General features: G+C 45.6%; 1 protein-coding gene, 1 long non-coding RNA gene and 1 pseudogene across 3 annotated transcripts in view; 2 read left to right on the top strand and 1 right to left on the bottom strand.

The window, feature by feature from the left end:
- LOC308571476 overlaps window positions 1-22,810 on the top strand; it is a 379,389-nt gene that overhangs the window by 137,166 nt on the left and 219,413 nt on the right. The window lies entirely within an intron of this gene.
- DNAJC7 (DnaJ heat shock protein family (Hsp40) member C7) overlaps window positions 1-22,810 on the bottom strand; it is a 37,053-nt gene that overhangs the window by 10,192 nt on the left and 4,051 nt on the right. The window contains exons 2-9 of the mRNA XM_081166537.1: window positions 12,773-12,861; window positions 11,703-11,827; window positions 10,728-10,841; window positions 10,310-10,384; window positions 8,329-8,447; window positions 7,405-7,558; window positions 2,920-3,084; window positions 830-921 (exon numbers count right to left, since the gene is read on the bottom strand). Coding sequence (XP_081022663.1) covers window positions 830-921; window positions 2,920-3,084; window positions 7,405-7,558; window positions 8,329-8,447; window positions 10,310-10,384; window positions 10,728-10,841; window positions 11,703-11,827; window positions 12,773-12,861 — 933 coding nt within the window. The remainder of the gene's footprint in view (window positions 1-829; window positions 922-2,919; window positions 3,085-7,404; window positions 7,559-8,328; window positions 8,448-10,309; window positions 10,385-10,727; window positions 10,842-11,702; window positions 11,828-12,772; window positions 12,862-22,810) is intronic.
- On the top strand, window positions 4,510-6,327 carry LOC308571601 (histone H2B 5 pseudogene; annotated as a pseudogene). Its single transcript, XR_014013387.1, has 2 exons — window positions 4,510-4,575; window positions 4,670-6,327. The product of XR_014013387.1 is annotated as a histone H2B 5 pseudogene (transcript).

Raw genomic sequence — 22,810 nt, 5'->3', positions numbered from 1 at the left:
CTTCCAACAAATTAAAACGTTAAGCACAGTAAAACATCAAACATTAAAAACTTCCAGATACAAGGCTAGGCTGCTTTCAGATGCCTTCAAGAAGTTGTATAGTTATTTATCTCCTTGAGATCTGATAGGAGGGCGTTCCACAGGGCGGGCACCACTGCCGAGAAGACCCTCAGAGTTGGACCTCAGTGTCCGGGCTGAATGATGGGGGTGGAGACACTCCCTCAGGTATACAAGACCAAGGCCATTTAGGGCATTAAAGGTCAGCACCAACACTTTGAATTGTGCTTGGAAACGTACTGGCCTTTGGACATTTCTCCACGTTCCTAGTCACATCAAGCTTGATTTACCTAATCCCGTGGTTCCCAACCACACACTCTACAGGGGGGGGCAATTCGAGAATGAGTTATTAACAGTTAATGGTCTTTTAGGCTTCCTCCATGTGAATAGTTCACTTTTTGAATAATAAGAATTATATGTCACAGGGGAGGGGCATCAGGATTTTAGAGATGCTTAGGTGGGCCATGGCCAAAAAAAGGTTGGGAACCACTGACCTAATCCAATTGGCTATTGTTATCAAGGCAGTGGGAACCAAAAGTGTGATGCTTCCCTTTTACCTAATATGAACACCTGTCTTATGCAAAGACGTGATCACCAGTCCACCTCTCCTCCAGCACCATCTGGACAGCAATCCAGCAGGGTTTCAGGGAGAGATGCTTCCTGGCTGTGTTTCACCTGATCTTTTTAAAATGGCGCTATCAGGAATGAGAACTGGAACTGGGCATCACCAACTAGGCATCACCGGTATTTAATATGAACAACGCACACTCACCACTGTGCTCTCCTCAGGTAGGCTTTGATGTATGTATCGTCCAGTTTGATGGCACTCGTGCAGTCTTCTATTGCTTCATCTAGCTTTCTAAGCTGCAAGACAAGCTGCAAGGTTAGGAAACGGACCCCTCTGCGTTATTTTTCATTTCGGTCTCTAAGAGTGGAAGGCAGCAAACAGTTTTCCTCAACCTGGATCTGCTGTTTGCTTTTTTTTTCCAAGCCAAGAAACAAAAATGTTTTTAATCACTTTGGTTGCCCAGAAATATGACGGTACCACTCCTCGAAGGATGGAAAGCAAACTAGGAAGTAACAAAATAAAGATGCACACCATTATACGACCACACTGAATAGCCCAGAAACATCAGGCTGCTTGATAGATTGGGGGTCAATCACTGAACATGTAGATGAAGCATAGGATGAAACAAAGGACCAAAAATTATCCAGGAGGGGAGGCAGGGAGGAGGAGTGGCAGAGCTAGCTTCCATGTAACATTTCAGCAATCCACATTACGCTATTCATTTGCTTGAATGCATTTTCACAGGTGCCCACCCTGCAGATCCCTTCTTATGGGGGGAAGTGAACCACTCCATGTTAGTTTATGAGAAACACACCGGAGAGTTTTTAAAGAAGAAGAAGAGGAAGAAGAAGAAGAGGAGGAGGAGTTTGGATTTGATACCCCGCCTTTCATTACCTTTAAGGAGTCTCAAAGCGGCTCACATTCTCCTTTCCCTTCCTCCCCCACAACAAACACTCTGTGAGGTGAGTGGGGCTGAGAGACTTCAGAGAAGTGTGACTGGCCCAAGGTCACCCAGCAACTGCATGTGGAGGAGCAGAGACGCGAACCCGGTTCCCCAGATTACGAGACTACAGCTCTTAACCACTACACCACACTGGCTCTCAATTTCTAAACCATTTCAGAATGCAAGAAGCCCAGTACCCAAGAGCTTCCTCAACTTATTAGTGGGTTGAAAGGTTCTCCTTGACTTCCCAAGAATCACAGTGAACAGTTTCCTCAAGGAACAAGAAAGCCCATTGGTTAGCCCTAGTGGTTCACAACACCACTCTTCGGTTCTTGTGCAATAACCTTCTTCCTGGTTTTGTTTAACTCTCCTTTCCAAAAATCTGTTTTATCTTCTGGGGTTTTTTTTGATGTGTTGGTAAAAAAATATACAAAATCGACATGTTGTGCAACTGCTTTAAACTTCTAAAGTCTCTCCCACCTCGTCTCAACAGCAGATGCAGAGTCATCATCATAATGCAACCCCAACTGTCCCATTTGCAGTCAGGAACTGGCCAAACCTAGCTTCCTCTAATGGGGCAGGGATGGTGATGGGACAGCCATCATCCGGCAACAAATTGTATAGTCATTGGGCACACTTTGAGCACCTGCCAAGTTGGCTAAGCATTAGATGCTTTCAACTGCACTGTTTCACCACTTTGGGGTTTGCTGCCCTGGGCTCTCTTGGGAGGAAGTGAAGGATGGGGGGGGGGGGCATTTAACACAAACCACAGACACCCAGAAGCAAAGAAGAGGTGTGGAGGGAACAGCATTTGTTGGTAGGCTTTGCACAACTCTCTCTATCCTGCCCAAGTTGCTTTCCAACAAAGTTAGCTACTGACTAGATTGTTTAATCCTAGACCTCAGTTTCCCTTTTTTTGAAATATATATATATATATATTAGTGCTTATAGAGAAAAACACAAAATTTAAGATCAAGTATTGTTTCCTCCCCCCCCCCGCCAAATTAAGACTTTGATCTAAATAAAATAAAATCATAAAGAGAAGGAATAAAGAGAGAGAAATAAAGAAAAATAAATAGAAAAGAGGTTAAAAGAGAGTCAGAGTTTGACTCCCGAAACAGTTCGAAAACCAAGGCATAGCTTCCGACTGGTTGCAGGAGCTTCCTGCAGTCGTGGAAGTCACATTGGACGTTCAGCTTCTGAAAAATGTTCGCAAACTGGAACACTTACTTCCAGGTTTGCGGCGTTCGGGAGCCGAAACATACGAGTACCAAGGTGTTCGAGAACCAAGGTACGACTGTATCTGATAAAAAAAAAAAAACCACCACCAAAGTTTATTACGTCTCCTTACCTTTGCATTAACCGTCCCGCGGTTACAGAAGAGTTTGGCATTTGTTTTCCTGTTGTTTGGGTCTATTGCAAGGGCCTCTGTGTAAAGGTCGAAGGCGAGCTTGTAGTTCCCTTCCTTGAAGGCTTTGTTGCCATCGTCCTTCTTCGCTTTTAATGCTTTGGCGTTCTAGAAGAGAAGGCATTCATCAGGCACTGAAGAATTTGAGCAGCAGAAAAACAACCCCGTCACCATCAGGCCTATCACCTAACTCAAGAAACTGTGGTTGACTAACTGGCATAAATTTGTGAGCGAAAACTAGGCCTGGACTTGGAAATTTCAGGGAAACCATAAAAGCAGCCCAGGGCAGCCGGGGCAAAATGATTCATACTGTTTGGGAGAAGGGAGGGTTGGCGCTTACCACAGTTGCCATTAGAGTTGGATGATATAATGATATATCAACTTGCTTCATTAAAAACAACAAAAACCTTCTATCATAATAAGTATGTCATTTTACAGGTAATCGTGTGGCATAAATGAAGGTACCACGTGGACTTTATATTTCTCTCTCTCACACACACACACACAAAATAAAATACTGATTTTGACTGTTCTGAAACCAACACCCTCCTTTAAGTCCTTGCCTTCCTTTCTCAGCAATGTATCAATACACCTGAGATTTGTGCATCCCCTAATTTGTGTTGATAAATCTGTTTAGCTCTCAGTCTGTATTGTGTTTTTTTAAAAAAATAAAAATAATTGAGAGCTATCAACAGTTAAGGCTCCCCAACTGCACAACAGCTGTGAGGCACCCTTTTAAACTGATCTGAAGATTTGAATCTACACTGTTTAACTGGCAAAACATTGCAGGCCTTTTAAAACCCAAGCACAGCAAAGATGATTAGTATGATGCCAACAGCACACAAAATGATTTATATTAAACACACACTGACTAGCTCTGTACTCTGGATCCACTTGCAATTACTTCATAGCTGGGATAGGACTGCCTGCTGACGTTATGTGCCCACAGAACAGTGGTGCCTCGCAAGACGAAATTAATTCGTTCCGCAAGTCTCTTCGTCTTGCGATTTTTTCGTCTTGCGATGCACGGTTTCCCATAGGAATGCATTGAAAATCAATTAATGCGTTCCTAGGGAAACCGCCTTCAGACCAGGTCCGGGGACAGTCTGTCCCCGGACCTCTTCTGAAGGCTGGGGGGGGGGGGGAATAAGGGCTTTTCTTCCCACCCCCAGCATTTTAAAAAAAAACCCGGGACAGCGGAGGACTTCTCCGCTGTCCGGGCAATCTTAAAATGCTGGCGGGCGGCATTTTAAAATCGCCCCGGGACAGCGGAGGACTTCTCCGCTGTCCGGGGCGATTTAAAAGCCTCTGGGAAGGCAGGCAGGGGGGACAAAGACTTTTGCCCCCCGCCAGCCTTCAGAAGGTGTTCCCGCCCCCCGCCCCGCTTCGGAGCACCGTTCCGAAGCGGGGCGGCGGGGGAAGGTGTTCCCACCCCCCCGCCCCGCTTCGGAGCACCGGGAGAAGCGATCTCCCCGCAGCCCCTTGCTTCAAAAGAGGTCCGGGGGCAGCGGGAAGCGCTTCCCGCTGCCCCCGGACCTCTTTTGAAGCAAGGGGCGGTGGGGAGAAGCGATCTCCCCGCAGCCCCTTGCTTCAAAAGAGGTCCGGGGGCAGCGGGAAGCGCTTCCCGCTGTCCCCGGACCTGGGGCTGCGGGGAGAAGATCGCTTCTCCCCGCCGCCCCTTGCTTCAAAAGAGAAGACCCGCTGTCCCCGGGGCAAGCTTCGTTTTGCGAAGCAAGCCCATAGGGAAATTCGTCTTGCGAGGCAACTCGAAAACGAAAAAACCTTTCGTTTTGCGAGTTTTTCGTCTCGCGAGGCGTTCGTCTTGCGGGGTACCACTGAATTTGCATTCTTATCAACAGTTAAGTAGCCAAATCATTTGCTACCCAAGGTATTTGTTCATGAGCATTACCATACTAGGGCCAGGACTAGATGTTTGCACAACGAAAGGGCATAAGGTAGTAATAGTTGCCAAGAAACTCAGCTTCTGACCATTTCCTGGTTGTGAATATATGCTTGAAAGCATATGGAAAATACCTGCTGTAAACTCAAAAGCCAGAGGCGTCCAATGAAGATTCTCAAGGTATGGAGGTCATTGTCCCTGACAACTCCCCAGGATTTGCAAACATAGAATTATGAAAGATAGTAAAATGTGCAGAATAAATTATGCACCATGAGCAAAAATATGCAAGTTTACTCAGCTTGCTTTGTAACAGTTGCTGCTTACTGCAACCACTACTATGTTATAAGATCCACTATCCTGCAATATTACATATGAGCCTGTACTACTCATGAAGCCTAGGATGGCAAAACAAGGCTAATATTCTGGAAATCCTTGTCTTAGACTCTGTGAAAGGATTCTGTGGAACAGTAACAACCCTTCATGTGGATTATTGGACTCTATGAACAGAAAGGTAGAATAGACACTTATACATGTATGGACCTTATGCATGAACTGACTAGAGAATGAACTGATCCACTGGGTCTTCTGCTTTTTTGTTGAACTTTATGAGACTTCCGTTGAAATCTACAATTTGATACAATGAATAGTATACCTTATTTATTCAAAAGTACGGCCGGTTACGTCTTGTGTGTTTATTGAATATGTTTCACGCAACCATAGGTTTGTTGTTGTTTTGCATAATTTATACAGCTTGCAGAATTCAAACGTTCTTGGTGCAGAACTGAAGTTGCCTAGCAGCACGTTTTGGTGTGAAATGCACACAGCCTTGGTGATCTTAAACCCTTCTTTGGCTACCTCAGAAAGGTATCTTCCACCACTCTTGCTTGAGGCTGCAGTTGAGTGAGAAGACGGAAGGTGCCTGAGCCGGCCAAGTCCGCTCCCGCGGCCACGAAGGGCTCCAAGAAGGCCATCACCAAAATGCAGAAGAAGGGTGACAAGAAACACAAGAAGAGCTGCAAGGAGAGCTACTCCATCTACGTCTACAAGGTGCTCAAGCAGGTGCACCCAGACATGGGCATCTCGTCCAAGGCCATGAGAAACATGAACTCCTTCATCAACAACATCTTCGAGCGCATTGCGGCCGAGGCTTCCCGCCTGGCGCACTACAACAAGCGCTCCGCCATCACTGCCCGGAAGATCCAGACCGCCGTGCGACTCCTGCTGCCCGGAGAGCTCACCAAGCACGCCGTCTCGGAGGGCACCAAGGCTGTCACCAAGTACACCAGCTCCAAGTGAGCTGGGCTCCCTTTTTTCGGTTGCCTGGGAAAGTTCTACAGAAACCCAAAGGCTCTTTTAAGCGCCACCCACTTTCTCATCTGAAAAGCACTGTTTCACCTTGTGTTAACTCCCAACTATCCCCCCCCAGGGGGTTTCCTTTGGTGTCCTGCTGTCGGGTTAGAATCATAGAATCATAGAATCATAGAGTTGGAAGAGACCACAAGGGCCATCGAGTCCAACCCCCTGCCAAGCAGGAAACACCATCAGAGCACTCCTGACATATGGTTGTCAAGCCTCTGCTTAAAGACCTCCAAAGTAGGAGACTCCACCACACTCCTTGGCAGCAAATTCCACTGTCGAACAGCTCTTACTGTCAGGAAGTTCTTCCTAATGTTTAGGTGGAATCTTCTTTCTTGTAGTTTGGCTCCATTGCTCCGGGTTTTAGTGGTGGCGCTGTGGGTTAAACCACAGAGCCTAGGACTCGCCGATCAGAAGGTCGGCGGTTCGAATCCCCATGACGGGGTGAGCTCCTGTTGCTTGGTCCCTGCTCCTGCCAACCTAGCAGTTCGAAAGCAAGTCAAAGTGCAAGTAGATAAGTAGGTACCGCTCCGGCGGGAAGGTAAACGGCGTTTCCGTGCACTGCTCTGGTTTGCCAGAAGCGGCTTAGTCATGCTGGTCACATGACCTGGAAGCTGTACACCGGCTCCCTCGGCCAATAAAGCGAGATGAGCGCCGCAACCCCAGAGTCGGCCAAGACTGGACCTAATGGTCAGGGGTCCCTTTACCTTTAATACCAAGAAACGAGGGGACAGGAAGAGATGGGCTGTATTTAACGTTACCCTTAAATATGGGTCGACCAGTTAACAGGTCTGTAATAATAGTAATAGTAATTCTTTATTATTACAGTCAAAGACCAGTTCATAATAGGTCTGTATTAGTCGGATTCCTTTATTTCAATGGGCCTATTTTAGTCGGGCTTAATGTTATCAGTGAAATAGTAAGTGTGCATGCCTAAAATAAAAGGTATGGAGAGAAAAAAAGAAAAAGAAAAAAGGGGGGGAGGTATCTTCCGACTTCCTCTCTAGAAAGGAACAAGCAGCGCAATGTTTGCCCTCTTTCCTGAATGCCACCTGCCAAGTGATGCTTGCTGCTGTTCCCTCTAAGCACAGGTGAAGGCAGCCCCACCCCCTCCATCGCCCGCAGGCCTGTCAAAAGCAACAGCCCGCCTGGCTGCTTCCTTTCATACTTACGCGGCAGGCGAGGCAGGCCTTGTCGTGGTCGGGAGCCATTTTGAGTGCCTGGATGAAGAACTGCACAGCCTTCTCAATGCAGTCTTCGTAGTAAAGGCACAGACCTCGGACGTACAGGGCATCAGCGTTTGTGGAGTCTATTCGCAAGATGTCGCTAAACACAGAGACAAAGGCAGAGTCACAGAACTGTTGATCACCAAAGGACAGCTGGTCACATCCAGGGTGGATAAAAATCCAAGATTAAAAATCATAATAAATAAATAAAAATCGGGTTTTTTAAAATTTAAATTGTGTTTTTTTATTTAAATGAGATTTTTTTAAATAAAATGCTTTTGGAGGAAAAATCTTTCTAAAGATTGTTGTTGTTTAGTCATTTAGTTGTGTCCGACTCTTCGTAACCCCATGGACCAGACCACTAAACTAAACTAAAGATAGTTTCCTTTTTAAGTTACATTATAGTCCAAAGGCTATTCATCAGAAAATAAGGATTTGTTTTAAGTTTTTCATGTGTGCTAAAACTCAGTCTTAGGTGTATGTGAGTTTTTTTAATCATTTAACCACATCAGTTAACATCAGTTAACCACATCCTTGCATTTCGCCATGAGAGCAAGAAAACACCAAGTCCCATTGTTCCAAGGGAGGGCTTACTTTAATTGCATGAAGAGTGTGTGACAGCAAGGAGCCCCACACACTAGCTTGCCTCAGGCAGTGGGCAACTGGATTATCTGTGTTTGAGCTTCTCCTTTTTAAAGGAATCCATGGGAATATGGATTCTGAAGTGGATCCACGATCCAGTCCAGGTTCTGCTCTGCCCGGATCAAGGAACTCCACTTTGGAACCTGAGGTTGACAAATTCCTCCCCCATCCCTACACAGCACAGGGAATTTCCCCACCAAGCCTGTTTCTAGCGGTTGCAGTTCCCACCTGGCCACAGACTGTGCTTCAGGGTAGCGACCCAGCAATGCTAAGCATTCCGCTTTGAGGATTTTGAACCGGTGGCAAGCGGGGGCAAACTCCAGAGCACGATCCATGCAGAAGACAACCTGGAGGGGGGGGGGAACAGTCAGTGAGAACAAGGAAGCACAGGAGTCAGTTCCATGCCTGTCAGATCAAGGGACTTGAATAACCTAGAACAGCCCCCATGTGGTGGGTTTTGGGCAATTTGGGAGTAAAAATGTACCAAGTCCTTCGGGTGGAGCACCAACCCTGCATGACGCTTGATGGAATGCAGAACACACTAGCAAAGGTAACCCAGATCTGCTCCAAACACACAGAGGAAAGAATTGCCGCTGGTTCGATTTTATGTGCAAAAGAAACAAATGGCAGGAGATGTTGTGGGGTCTGTGGGGTTAGTGCTCTGCAGTCTGTCCTCAGACGTTATTTTCTTTCAGCAGCAGAATCCGGCTGAAGAAAAACAGGGAAGAGTAGATGAGGAAGCTGCAGATCTCCGAGCTCCTCATTTGTCTGCCATAGGATCCCCCGTAACCCACTAACTTTTCGACTGGGGGCAGATCTGCATTTAAGATGTGGTCCCATCTACTCTGCGCACCCTTCAAATCTGAAGAATCATGAATTGTGCAGGCTGCTTATGTTAGCCAGATTTAATATGTTTCCCTCAATGATAGTAAGAGGAAGATATTTAGCTCTCCCAGAAGCAGAGCGTTTCTGCAAATGTAGTAAACAGGAACCTGATACTTTGGAGCATATTTTCTTTTCTTGTGATTTTGGCATTTATGCCAGAAGACAATTATTAGAGGCCTTACAACTTAACAGGTTAAATTCTATGCCACCAACGGTTCAGGACCTGCTCTCGGACAGGAATGATCAAATTACTTTAATAGTGGCTGAATTTTTGAGTGCTGTCCAAGTAGAAAGACTGGGCCATTATAGAGAGATTCAGTGGTTCTTAACTGATTGGTGATGTGGTAGGGTTATATTGTATTATTTATGCAAATTGATTCTCTCTGGAGTTAAAGATCTGAGTAGGACAAACCTTGTTATGCTGAATTCGTATTTTGCACAATTTGTATACGCGGTTTGTTTGATAATGTGTGGTTTGCTATGCCTAATAAAGGATTGACTTTTTTTACTCTGCGCGCACTCGCGTCTCGAGGTAACAAGAAGCATTCCTGAAACAGGGGGGAAACCACCCTGCTGCAACAGCCATCAGACTAACCCAACCGGCCCGGAGTGTTAAGACAAGGGCGGGCGGGATGAAGCTACCATGACAAATGGCTAACTCAAGCTCCAGGCCTCAATGAGTGACTTCACGGGCTCTCTTGCTGCTCCAGAGAAGTGACAGCTGCACAAGAAGGGGACCATTGTTTGGCCCGAGGCTCAGCTGGGTTTTCGGCTCCCCCCCCTGCCCCTTCCCATAGGTGACATCACTGCTGGGGGCAGCGGGAAGCGCCGAGACTCTCCAAATGATGGAGGCCATGGGAAGGAGATGCTCCTTCTCCAGAAACAAAGGGCACGTTTGACGCTGCCCAAGCGACAGAGAAGCCCGGGTAGAACTGGCTCGAGTCTCAGACAAGGCAGGGTTCTTCCTCAAGACAAACTTGAGATTGTCCCTGGCGAGCCAGCTGCTCTCAGCCATTAGGAGACAAGTGAGCTAGGAATTCACCGGGATATACGGAGGCCTTAACACCGGGGTCAAAGGGGCAAAGTTATTCTGTCTTAAGATACACTCTGAGCATGAGCAGGGGGCACACAGGGACAAGCAATGAGCCATTTAAGGGAGACTGGATTCTGGTTCCATTGAGTAACCAGAAACAGCCCTAGATCTTTCAGTCCTGGGGTGGTGAGGAGGAAATCAACCCTATCTCCAACTCATTCCCAAGGAAAGACCGCATTGTCGTGCGGATAAGGCGGCGGTCGGGCGACTGCAAGGCTGCTTCGTTTGTACCTTTCGGAAATCCCGTTTCTCAAAGTCAATTTCGGCAATTTTCTCGTACTCTAGAACAGTTCTGGCGTTGTTCAGCTGCAACGCAAAGCAAGAACACTGTCAGTTTCCACTGTTAACAGCCCATGCAGCAAATAATTCTAAAGTTTTATTTATTTTTATTCAAAATATTTGCAACCCCGTCACCCCTTCTGAAGAACAAGATTGCAGGCTGCTTTTCTGCATATCTTGAATTCCACAAATACCTGCCTTATACCTTGTAGAGACTCTCAAGAATCTCTATATTTAAGAATCAAGCTAAGACATCCTTAGATGCTATTAGATACAAGCAAGCCAAGGTTGTCGATTCGGGACAACTACCCTAGTTCTGCCAGATGAGTATCCCTCTCTTCAGGCAAACTCAGACTTGAGAAAACCATACCTCTTGCTGAGCTTGCGTGTTTTTATGATCCAGTTCTAAAACTCGTTGGAAGCAGCGGCTGGCAGCCATGGCGTTGCCCAGAGATAGGTGACACTTCCCCTCCCGTAGGTGTCCCTGAGAATGGAGAGGTGGTGGTGAGTGGCAGAATCTTGACAGCATGCAGTGTAAATGTGGATCATCAGCAGGGGAGCTGCACATATTATTTTCATTATTTATTAAATTTGTGGGTTGTTTAATCTTGCCCACGGCAACCAAAAGCAACTTAAAACCGACATCGACAGTAAAACCCACATAGATACATTAAAACCAAGAGGAAAGAAAAGTACAGTGGTACCTCGGTTTAAGAACAGCCCTGTTTACAAACTATTCAGTTTACGAATTGTGCAGAACCGGAAGTAGTGTCCTGGTTTGCAAACTTTACCTTGGTCTAAGAACAGAATCCGAACAGTGGAAGGGCACCGGCGGTGGGAGGCCTCATTAGGGAAAGCACGCCTCAGTTTAAGAACGGTTTCAGTTTAAGAATGGACTTCCGGAACGTATTAAGTTCATAAACCAAGTTACCACTGTACATCAGAAGCATCCCATCCACTTCTAAAAAGCCACAGATAGTTAAAGGCCAAAGGCCTGGTTATAGAGGAAAGTTTTCGCCTGATGCCTAAGGATACAAAGTGATGATGCCAGGCGAGCCTCCCTGGGGAGCGCATTCTGCAAACGGGGAGCCACCGCAGAAAAGGCCCTGTTCTTGCATTGCTGTCCTCCAGACCTCTGACAGAGAAGGCACATGAAGGAGGGCCTCAGATAATAATCGCAGGGTCCAGGTGGACTCATATTGGGAGGAGGCCATCTTTGTTGTGGTCCTGCGCTGTTTAAGGTTATATATGTCAAAGCCAGCACTCTGAACTGGGCTTGGAAATGGATTGGCAGCCAAGATTGGTGCTATATGCTGATACTGTCTTGCCACATGGACTAACATACCCGCAAAAAGCTGTCGTCCATCCTGACGGACTGCTGGGCATCCCCCAGGGCCTCCCGGAATTTGCCTAGCATCATGAGCGTGGCAGCACGGTTCCCATAGTAGCTGGCATTGCTGGGGCAGGCATCTGGAGGACAGGGAGCAGAAGCGTTAAGCACAACAAAGACAGAGTAGAAATCCCCACCTTACCCTGTCCCCAAATCCTTGCCCTTCCAATAAGATGAAAACAGAAAGCAAACACCATTCACTGGTAAGCTAAATTCTGGATCCCTAATGAAATTCAGAGGTCTGCGGTTTTGTTTGCACGTTATTATTCTTTAACAATTAAAGTTTGATAAAAATCAAAAGGTTAATTTTTTAGATCTTGTGCCAACCCTCACCACCAACCAATAGATTTTCTTCTCTCCCCACTCCCAGCAAAATGGCACTTAGTAGAAACCATTCATTTCAATGTTTGTGCCTTTGCTCTGGGCATACAAACGGCGAGGAAAGAAAAGGAAAGAAATGGGGGGAGTGGAGAGAACAGAGGTTGGAATCAGCAGGAAAGTTCAGAGAGCAAAAAATGGGGTGGGATGGGGGGAAGACCCAGGAAAGATCCACTTTGAAATTTCAGCCCAATACTGCTAGCATATTTTTCAAGCTGCCTCCAAAACCATGTTTAGCAACTTTTAAAAATCTAGTTTGTAAGGCTGAGATTCTCAGGACTTTGAAATTTTTACATTTCTGCATGTGAAACAGTCAGGTATGTGACAGCTTGCTTACACAAATATGGTTCAACTATGATATTGAGAATCACAGTGTTGCTTGGTGCCACAAGAGAAACCTTGCCATTACACAGGTGTTACAAGGACCTCTGCATCCAGGATGTTGGATCTTACTGTGGAATTCTGTTGTTGACTATGTATTGCCTACCCTGAACTGAGGCGAAGTATTACAAATCAGAGCAGAAGTGTGAGCTTTTGGAGGAAGGAAATCAAGGCCCTTGTGACCAGCACCAAATAGACCCACAGGCACATTGCACCAATTCTCCGATTAACAAACCAAGAAAGCCATTCTTTCTCTCTCTCCTCACCTATCGCTTTTGTGTAGTAGTTGAACGCTTCATTGTAGTCCTTCTTGGCATAAAAGGCATTTCCTTGCTCCTTGAAGGACTCTGCTTCTCTGAAAAGAAACAAGCTATCACAACCAAGAAGAGGCAGCAAGATCCAGCATAGGCAAGGCAACAGGACAGAGCAGGGCTTCCAAATGTCTGAGTTAATTGACCCCCTGATGAGCTTCTGAAGTTGTCATCAACCCCAGTCCAAATTCTTAGGAACGTAAATGAAATGAAGAATGTCAATATATAAACAGCATTTATTACTCAGTCTCCATTGCTAGGACTCATAATATGTAAGTAATAAGGAATACTGTTATACTGAGAAAGCAAATGTTAAATACAGGTTCCTCACTGGCAAGGGATGTGCACTCTGTACATGCCTGTGTCTTCTGTTTCAGAGACTCGTAGTTCCCAATGTATTTTTTCATACTACACCACTTGAGCTTCTTTGCCACCCTAGGCTCTTTTTGAACCCCAGGTCTTTATTCACATCCTGCACAGTCCCACTGACCCCAATATCAACCACTTTGGGAAACCCCAGGATAGTGGGTCACACAATCGGCTAACCATGGCGCTAATGGCAAAGACTCCTCCCAGAAGCAGGAAACCCATCCAAAGCTGTTGTTCATAAGGAACTGTGCACCATTTCTAGACAATCACCAAGGATACGTGGCTGTCCTAACCATGGTTTAAAGTGAGTTTCAGATCTTGGTTAAGAGGGAGATCTGGTTTGCACCAACTGTGGCCACCATTGGTGCTATTGGAGGAATTCATGTGTTAACTAACCCCTCCCCCTTTTTCCTTTTTCCTTTCTCCTTCTGTGATGGAATTCCTATTTGGGGACTTCCCTGGCTTTTTTCTGGCCCACGTAGGACCAGCCTGGATAGTTGGCCTTGGTGAAGATTATAATAATAATAATTTATTATTTATACCCCGCCCATCTGGCTGGGCCTCCCCAGCCACTCTGGGCGGCTTCCATAAAAACCAAAAATACAGTAAAATGTCACACGTTAAAAACTTCCCTGAACAGGGCTGCCTTAAGATGTCTCCTGAATGTCAGATAGTTGTTTATCGCTTTGACATCTGCTGGAAGGGCGTTCCACAGGGCGGGCGCCACTACCGAGAAGGCCCTCTGCCTGGTTCCCTGTAGCTTTGCTTCTCGCAGTGAGGGAACCGCCAGAAGGCCCTCGGCGCTGGACCTCAGCGTCCGGGCAGACTGATGGGGGTGGAGACGCTCCTTCAGGTATACTGGACCGAGGCCGTTTAGGGCTTTAAAGGTCAGCACCAACACTTTGAATTGTGCTCGGAAACACGTTTTGACGTTTTCATCCCCCAAAAGTTTTTGATTTGAGTTTCTATTGAAATGAGGCTGCATTTTAATGTTGTACTTAATCTTGTTTCTAAGTTGCATTTTAATCAATTGTTCTTATACCTGGTGTTAGCCGCCCTGAGCCCGGTCTTGGCTGGGGAGGGCAGGGTATAAATAAAATTTATTATGATGATTATTAACTATGCAAGCTGAGCAAGTTTCTCGATTGTTCCTTTGCAACCGTACCATTACCTGTCTCACACCTAACATCACATGACATCGGGTTAGAGGTGGCCATGGCCAGGGGAAATGGCCTGGTGGGCCAAATTAGGAAGCATGGGGGGCCCTAAATAGCCCCATGGGCCACAGGTTTCCCACATGGGGTTTTAAGGGTATGTAGGTTTGCATGTGGTTAATGAATCAGGAAATTACACCTGTACCTTTATTTCTACTGTGAAGACCTGAACAAAATGACCTACGTGGCTATTATTCCTGATTGTTATAAAGAACCTCCCAAGTTGAAAGAAAATATGCCAGTGAATACTAATTTCAGAGGACACAAAGTGATGGGATGGTACTAGCTTCACCCCCTTCCTTGTAGGATGCTGGTCTGAAAGGACGTTGGCTTATACAGCGAGTCTCTTATGTTCTTGCAATGGCCCAAACTGACATACTCACGGGCAATATTTTTAGTTGACCAGAATGTTTTCAATGGGCTAATCAAGTAATAGCTGCAAAGCGGACCCAAACCGTAATGGAGAGACAGCTTTAAGCAGATCTATTCAGCAGAGTGCCACCTCCTCACTACTCCCAGGCAAGAGGCAAGAGAAGGGCACTCTGGAGTGGACAATGCCAGCTATGTTAGGACAGCCCCTTGGAGAAAAGAGCAAAACAATAGAGAGTTGTGTTGGGGTGTGTTAACATGGTTTTAACCTCATTCTGGCCCCAACACTGGCCACCCCCTCTGGATTCCCTTCCCCCAAGGGTGTTCTCACTAGAATGGCATGGTTCATCCATTCTGCCAATACAATAGAAGCCAAGGACATCTCATCTCCCCAGGGGGCTCAGGGGCGGTGAAAGCCATGACATGTGCAGCTCACGTTTACTGCAGCCAATCAAATTTGGCTCAAGAAGCTAACCATGGCCCTGATTCGTCCCTTAAACCACATAATATAGTGGTTTAAGAGGAGTGGCACAGGCAGTTCAATGGGTTTGGGACAGTCAAAGAACAATTTTAAAAGTTCCAAAACCCCTCATTTTCACTCTTTTAATAAAAAAAAATTACTGTTATTTATTTCAGGTAGACATGAGAAAACAAGGTCCACATTAAGACATAATTTGAAACCAGGATTTCCCACTCTGTGGATTTGTGTTGGGCTCACTTAACAGAGAAGACTGGAATCATTCTCTTCTGGCTTGAAAACCAAAGTCAGCTCCCCACATTAACACAATGGAAAATGGTTTCAGAACAAGCCTGGATCAGAAACATACGACTGACCCTGGCTTGTTCTCACTAAAAAGAATGTAGAACAAACCACAGTTTCTCAGGTCTGGACCGTCACACGGAACTGTGGCTTGTTTGAAGTCAAGAGCAAAAGCTCCAACTTTCTCCTCGCAGGCACGAAATGGGAGAGGAGAGGGCAACAGATTTGAGTCCAAGGCTCACTGTAGCTTATTTTGTCAGAACCAAACCAGTGAGTCTGGTTGGAATATTAGGAGGTTTAGGCCTAGTTCTTACAAATAGCAGGTGACGTGGTAACCCTGTGCTGGCAGTCTGTCCCGTTATGGACTGCAGGTGGGCACGTACAAGGGCAAGAGAAATGGACGACTGCCACAATGTAGAAATCGCAAGATGTGTTTCCTGCTCCACCCACTCAAACCTTCTTCCCCGCTTTCGGGTTCATAGCCTCTTTAAAGAGATACTGATACCATCTCTTGAAACCTTTCTGCACAAGAAGAACTACAGTTGGTCTTTTTTGAAAACAACAACAACAGGTGACTGCCAAAGGAGTAACAGCAAGTGCTTATCTTTTCCTGAAGGTGCTTTTTAAAAAACAACAATAGCAACAACAACAACCCTCCCACATCATAACTAATGGACTGTTCCCACTTCATATCCCAGACATTTCCCCACAATAAAACTGGTTTGTTCAGCAGGTTAGATTTATATCAAGATTGGGCCCAGATCACCACATGTGAACAAGCAGTATGGAAGCTGCCATGCCAGCTGAGTCTTTTCCCCATTTATCCAGATAAAAGCTTATTTAAATAGAATGGGAAGAGATATCCTTATTGGACCTGGGCCATGTAAATTTTTGCAATTTTGTAATTGCTCATGTTAGAGAATGGAAAGATACAGTGGTACCTCGGGTTGTTACCTTCGGGTAACGTAATTTTGGGTTGCGAACACGGCAATCCCGAAAGTGTATACTTCCAGGATTCTCTGTGCGCCACATGTGCAGAAGCGCTCTATCGCGCCATGCACATGCGCAGAAGCAGCGTCTCTGGATACGGACTTTTCAGGGTAAGTACAGACCCCCAGGATGAATTAAGTTTGTACAGTGGTACCTCGGGTTAAGTACTTAATTCATTCCGGAGGTTCGTACTTAACCTGAAACTGTTCTTAACCTGAAGCACCACTTTAGCTAATGGGGCCTCCTGCTGCCGCCGCGCCACCGGAGCCCAATTTCTGTTCTCATCCTGAAGCACTATTTCTGAGTTAGCGGAGCCTGTAACCTGAAGCGTATGTAACCTGAAGTGTATGTAACCTGAAGCGTATGTAACCCGAGGTACCACTGTATCTGGAGGGTCCACTTTATTTTAAAAGATTAGGTAAGAAAACTTTGGGGACGATTAGAAGTAATAAAGCCAACTGCAGGAATGGAAGAGAGGGGAAATTGCAGAAGTATTAAATGGCTGGAAGTTGATTACTCAAAAAGAAAATAGTTGGAACTTCAGAGAAGGGAACTGGTTTTATTATATTAGATTAAGCATCTCTTAAGGTTATTGTCTGGTCTGCACTAAGAACAGTCCAATCGGATTCTGAACTCCTTCATTCTTGTTTATTAATTAATGAAGTATTAGATAGCTTTGTAATAACTCATATTTAATTTGTGCATTAAAGATGGATGCATTGTATCTTACTATATTTTTGCTTATGCTGTTGATTGTTGGGCCCCGGGCTTTGGAATGTGAAATCCTGGTTAATATCAACCAGTTTCTCATTGTGTCTGATGAAATGGGCTACTGTGGCTTAATGCCACTTTATTAAACAGGATTCTGGGTCCTGTTCTGGATGTATAATCAATTCATGCAGGGCCCTATGCCAAGCATGTGGGGTCTGTGAATCTGCCCTATACATATTTGCCTTAGAAGGTTCCTTAAAATATCCTGCGGATACATATCTCCAAAGAGAAGATCAATAATGGCAGGCAAGCTGTTTTTTAGGAGGTTGTTATTGAGGTTCTCATTAAAAATCTCCAGTAAGCTTCTGAGAAACAGCAAAAGTTCCTGCAACAAGTACTGAACACTACAAAGAGGGTTTTGCTTTGACTGCTCTATTAGAGCTTTCACTGTTGCTTTGCTATGAGAAGAGATATACAGTACAGGCTTTTGCACCAAGGACGCTTAGCGGGGGGGGGGGGGGATGCACTAGGCTTTTTTGAAGGATCTGAAGCAGACAAATCAACAGAAGCTCACACACCAAAACTACAGCTACCGAGGTCCACCATGTTTCATCAATGTGGAGAACGCACACATCAGATATATTTCAGAAGTGAGCCCTGCACTTGTTTACGAACTACTCCTACTACCACAACAAGGGGGAAAATTCTGATCTCCTGATATCATTAGTGATTGTTTCTGCTCCGAACAGATGCCAAAGCCTGAATGAGGTCATTCTGCAAGGCCCGCACTGATGTAGGCTGCGTTCCCCCATTTGCTACTTTTAAAGCTGGAGAAAGAATCTGGCTCGGCTAAAAATACAATCCAGTTCTCTGAATGGGTCTCTTTGTTGGGCGAGGAGTTGGCGTCCCTCTCTGGTGAACCCTGGGGGTGGGGGACAGAGTTACAATAAGCATCTAAAAAAAGGAACCACTAAGGAAGGACTAAGATGTGCATACCTCTTGAGTACCACACACCAGTACACTTCCACAGTACCGAAGCAGGAAGCAGGTGTGAAACTCGGCCCCTCGCAGCCAGATGGAACAGCCAACCAAGATTAAAAAAAAACCAACAGGCCATTTCAGGGACAAAGGGCTGATAAGCAACTGAATCCAACTGTTAGAGAAAAGATGGAAAAAATGCACACAGCTTCTGGTTCCACCTGCAAGGAGAGAGACCCCAGGAATGTCCCGCTTCAATTAAAATAATATTCAGTACCTAGTCCCCAGGGCTGTGGCGAAATTCGAAAACGCAGCACCAAAAAGTGCAAGACCTGAAAAATCAAAAAAGGAAGTGGGCGGAATGACATCCTCACTCTGTTTTCCATGGCTTCCATTAGTTAATGGCTCGATCAAGGCTGAGGAAAGACTCTCAGATGCCCGCTAAACAGAAATACCACTGAAGAAGATGGATGGTGAGAGTAGCTCAGTTGGTAGAGCATGAGACTCTAAATCTCAGGGTTGTGGGTTTGAGCCCCACATAGTGCAAAAGATTCCCACATGGTAGGTGTTGGACTAAGTCAGGGGTCCTCAAACTAAGGTCTGCGGGCCGGAGAAGGCCCGAGGGACTCATTTACTTGTACCAGCGCTGTGCGGCTGCCCACTTCTGGGTCGGAGGAGCACCGGAAATAGCTTGTGCGCATGTGCAAGTGTTGTTTGCGGTGCACATCTGGGTTGGAGGAGGCCCATGGACATGCACACAAGCTATTCCCGGTGCTCCTCCGACCTGGAAGTGCGCCAGAAATAGCGTGTGTGCACACGTATGGGTATGCGCTCCCCCGCCCTCTGGGCGATCGGCGCTGGAGACACTGACCCGAGGTGCAGTAAGTTTGCTGACCCCTGGACTAAGTGACCCTCATGGTCCTTTCCAATTCTACAATTCCCTTATGAGTACATACTCATCCTGGCTCAATCTCAGGTCAGGGGCAAGCAGTATTTCCACTGCCCAGGGCCTTAGGGTTTTTTGTTTTTATGTCAGGCTGAGTTCAGCAGAATAGATCATGCAGCATATGCAAAATATGTGCATATGTGGGACAATTTATGTAAGCTGCCATTCCCTCAGCACCGTTTTTAGGTGTCCCAGATATGCGACTTTCAAACTGTGTAGAACTGGCATTCTACAGATGGCAATGAGATCACGAAGGGTGGACAAACTCCTAAGATGGACAGCTTGCCCACCACTAATCCTTTCTTGCAATGTGCAACTGCAGGAGAATGATAGATTATGTTCCAGGTCGCACTTTCAGTTAAAGCAGAGCAACAGGTTTGGCTGGGGAACCTGCATGAACCAAGTGTGAGGTCTAGAGTGCATTGCATATTTTTCTGCAATGTGCTAGGATTCTGCAGCAGATGTGCAGGATACGTTCTCATGCCAAAAAATCTATATGGAAAGTGTTGAGTTTCCTGAGAAAACAGGAAAAAGTCTGACCAGCTTTTCCACAGACAAAATTCAACTTAAGACCAGGCATGAAGCAATAATAGGGATTCACGTTTTTTCATGCCTGGGGCCTAACACATCCTATTTACCTTAAAGTTTCCCCCTTCTTCTTTCAGGCTGTGGCTCACAAAATTATCCTTTTGCATCTAGCAAGCACCACGGGCATGCAGTGGCTGTTTCTCTCTTCCTGCAGCACTCCATGAACAGGGAGATACAACCTAAGGTGCAGGGAAATTGAATCATTGCAAAATGAGGAAATTAAATATGGGAGGCTGGGATCGAAGGTAGGGCCTGCCCAGAGATGATTTTTGTGCCTGCTCCAGATCTGACTTGTATGATGGCAGGCCAAACAACACACAATGCAGGTTATTGTGGTATGAGAAAAACTATCCATCTGTGCGCTGGTGCCCTCTAGTGTTTAACATGGAAAACAGTAGTCTGCCTGCTCCAACAAGGTGTTCAAAAAACAGGCACCGAGCCACATGGCTTGCGCTTCATTCTGCAGATTTCTTTCATATACACATGGGCAGGGCAGGAAAGGAACTGGGAAAGCTGCTGCTGACAAACTGCAACCTCAAAACCGCATCACTGAGATTCTCTTTCCTGTTAAGGTCGTGCCACAGATCACTTTGCCTGCAGCACACCACTGCACTGCCTCCCTAGGAATTCAGCAGCCTTTGGTTTCGTTTTCCTGGAAACTAGTAAGCTGCCAAATATCCAGGAACTGTAAGAGTCTCAAGGAGCGGCTGAGTCCTCGTGCTCTAAATAGGTCTGGCCAGAGAGAATTCTTGGATAGGGCACTCTCAAAGCAGAGAATAACAGTTCTCTTCTGTCAAGAAAGCTTTAAAGCTCATACATGGCATAATCAAAAAATAAAAATGAAGGGGGCAGAAAGGGGATGGGGTTGCAGGAAAAATGACTCTGGCAACCCCACTCGCCTTTGAACACAATGGGCTTTGAATGAAGCAAATTTGGCTATGGGCACAATCCCTGGAACGTAACATGCTGGATTACTCTATTTAAGAAAATAGGCATTAAGTCTTCATAGTTATGCTGCTTTACCATTTAAATATACAGCAGAATCTCAGTTCCCGAACGCCTCCGTTGTCGTACATTTCAGTTCTCAAACGCCAAAAACCCAGAAGTAAATTCTTCTGTTTTCAAATGTTTTTTTGGAACCTGAATATGAGACACAGCTTCTGCTGAATGCAAGAAGCTCTTGCAACCAATGGGAAGCCGTGCCTCGGTTTTCGAACATTTCAGAAGCCGAACGAGCTTCCAGAATGGATTTTGTTCAAGAACCGAGGCACCACTGTACAAAGCAACACCCACAACAAATCTTGCTAGCTATTCCTCTTCTCGTTAAGAGCTCCAGAATACCAGACGCCATGGCCTCATAACAGACACAGCCTCCATGGTATTCCTCAAGTAATCATGGATCCATGGCAGTGCTCTCACCCTGTGCTTTCAGACATACACTTTCCCTTCACACCTTCTATGGAGTTGCTATGGCACCATGCAGAGAATAGGGATGCCTTTCCTTGTAACATGTGAAAAGACCCTCAGAAAGTTATAAGGGATAGGGACAGGCTTCATGAGCAGAGTCCAACTGTGTTTCTGCGACATAACTCACTTGTTCCTGTGCTCCGGATTACATTTGTTAATTTCTGACTTAAAAGGGAAAGTAAGTAGGGGATAGTTTAATGTTGCAGGAGACCTACCTCTGGGCCACAAAGTTAGCTGTGTTATCTATCATCTGGCCCTTTAGAATTCACATTTCGATTTGAACAAAAAACACAACTCACTTTTCTAAAGGAATCTGGTCAAACATACAATGTATTTCCTGTTAAAAGTCTCTGAGAACCCAGTAGATTAGTTGGTGGATATCACAAATAACGTGCAGGCCACTCTGTGAGAATTTAAAACGCTTAAAAATAAATAATGCTTTTCAACACCTGCAGTTACTCTGGTGGAATTATTCCACTGCAGCAATACTAAGGCAAGAGTAACTTTACCTCTGAATGCAGGTAAAGCAAATTCCATGGCGAGTTTTAGAATTACACTGGGAATGTCCAAAAATATGTATCTATCTATTTTAGAAGCCAGGAACTGTAAACAAAAAGCAAACAAAAATAATCATCCAGGTTTTTCCAGAGTCCCAAGTTACACCTGGAAATTTCCACATGAATGGTGATGAACACATTTCTAGTTTCCTTGTCAACTTGCATGCTGTCTCTTGGGGAGTTGCCCCAGTCTCCAAGGCGTGCTGCAGACTAAAGACTACTCAAGAGAAAAGTCTCATTCTCGATACAGTTCTGATATACACTCCAAGGACCTTCTTGGAACCACCACCCAAGGGCAAGATACAATGAGTGGGTAACTTCTAAGCTGTTTGTGTTCCATGTCCTGCAGTGAACAGATGAACTTCATCTGCAGGGTGACTTGGAAGTAAGGTCAATGGACAATATTTGTCATCTCTTTGACTCCCGTGTATTTTTATAACTTTGACACTGACTATTTATTGCTTGGGCCATCTCTGCCAAGATGCCATGCCAATAACATACTCTGTAAGTCAGCTTCCCCAAGTTACTTCTCTCCCTCTTCTGCACTCTTCCACAAACATTTAAGCATCCCACAGGGCTGCCTAGATTAAAAGTGGTTCTGTTCTTCTCCCATAATTCTCAAAGTATAACACCAAAAGACTTCTGAAACTAAGAGACGTTCGATAGTGGAATAGACTTCCATGAGGAGTGGGACTCTCCTTCCTTGGAAGTTTTTAGCAGAGGATGGATGGCCATCTGTCATGGATGCTTTAGTTGAGATTCCTGCATTGAAGGGGGCTGGACTAGATGACCCTTGGCCTCGAGGTCCCTTCAAACTCTACAATTCTATGACTCAACACAAAGAGAGCAAAGGCCTGGATCACAGCAGGAACCAATGTGTTTATCAAAATAAGAAGAGCTCAGTTGGATCACGGACAGGGTTTATAGCTAGATGCCTCAGGATGTTGAAGAAGAGACCTCTGCTCTCAATCACAGTCTGCTTAAATCACAACTAATAGGAATGGGTGTTAGGCTAGATACATTGAGCATCCTACCAAATCTGTG

Source organism: Podarcis bocagei, assembly GCF_964188305.1.
Source record: "Podarcis bocagei genome assembly, chromosome: 13".
Taxonomy (NCBI): Eukaryota; Metazoa; Chordata; class Lepidosauria; order Squamata; family Lacertidae; genus Podarcis; species Podarcis bocagei.
The sequence above is the reverse complement of the archived record's forward strand: the minus strand, read 5'-3'. Positions and strand labels throughout refer to the sequence as shown.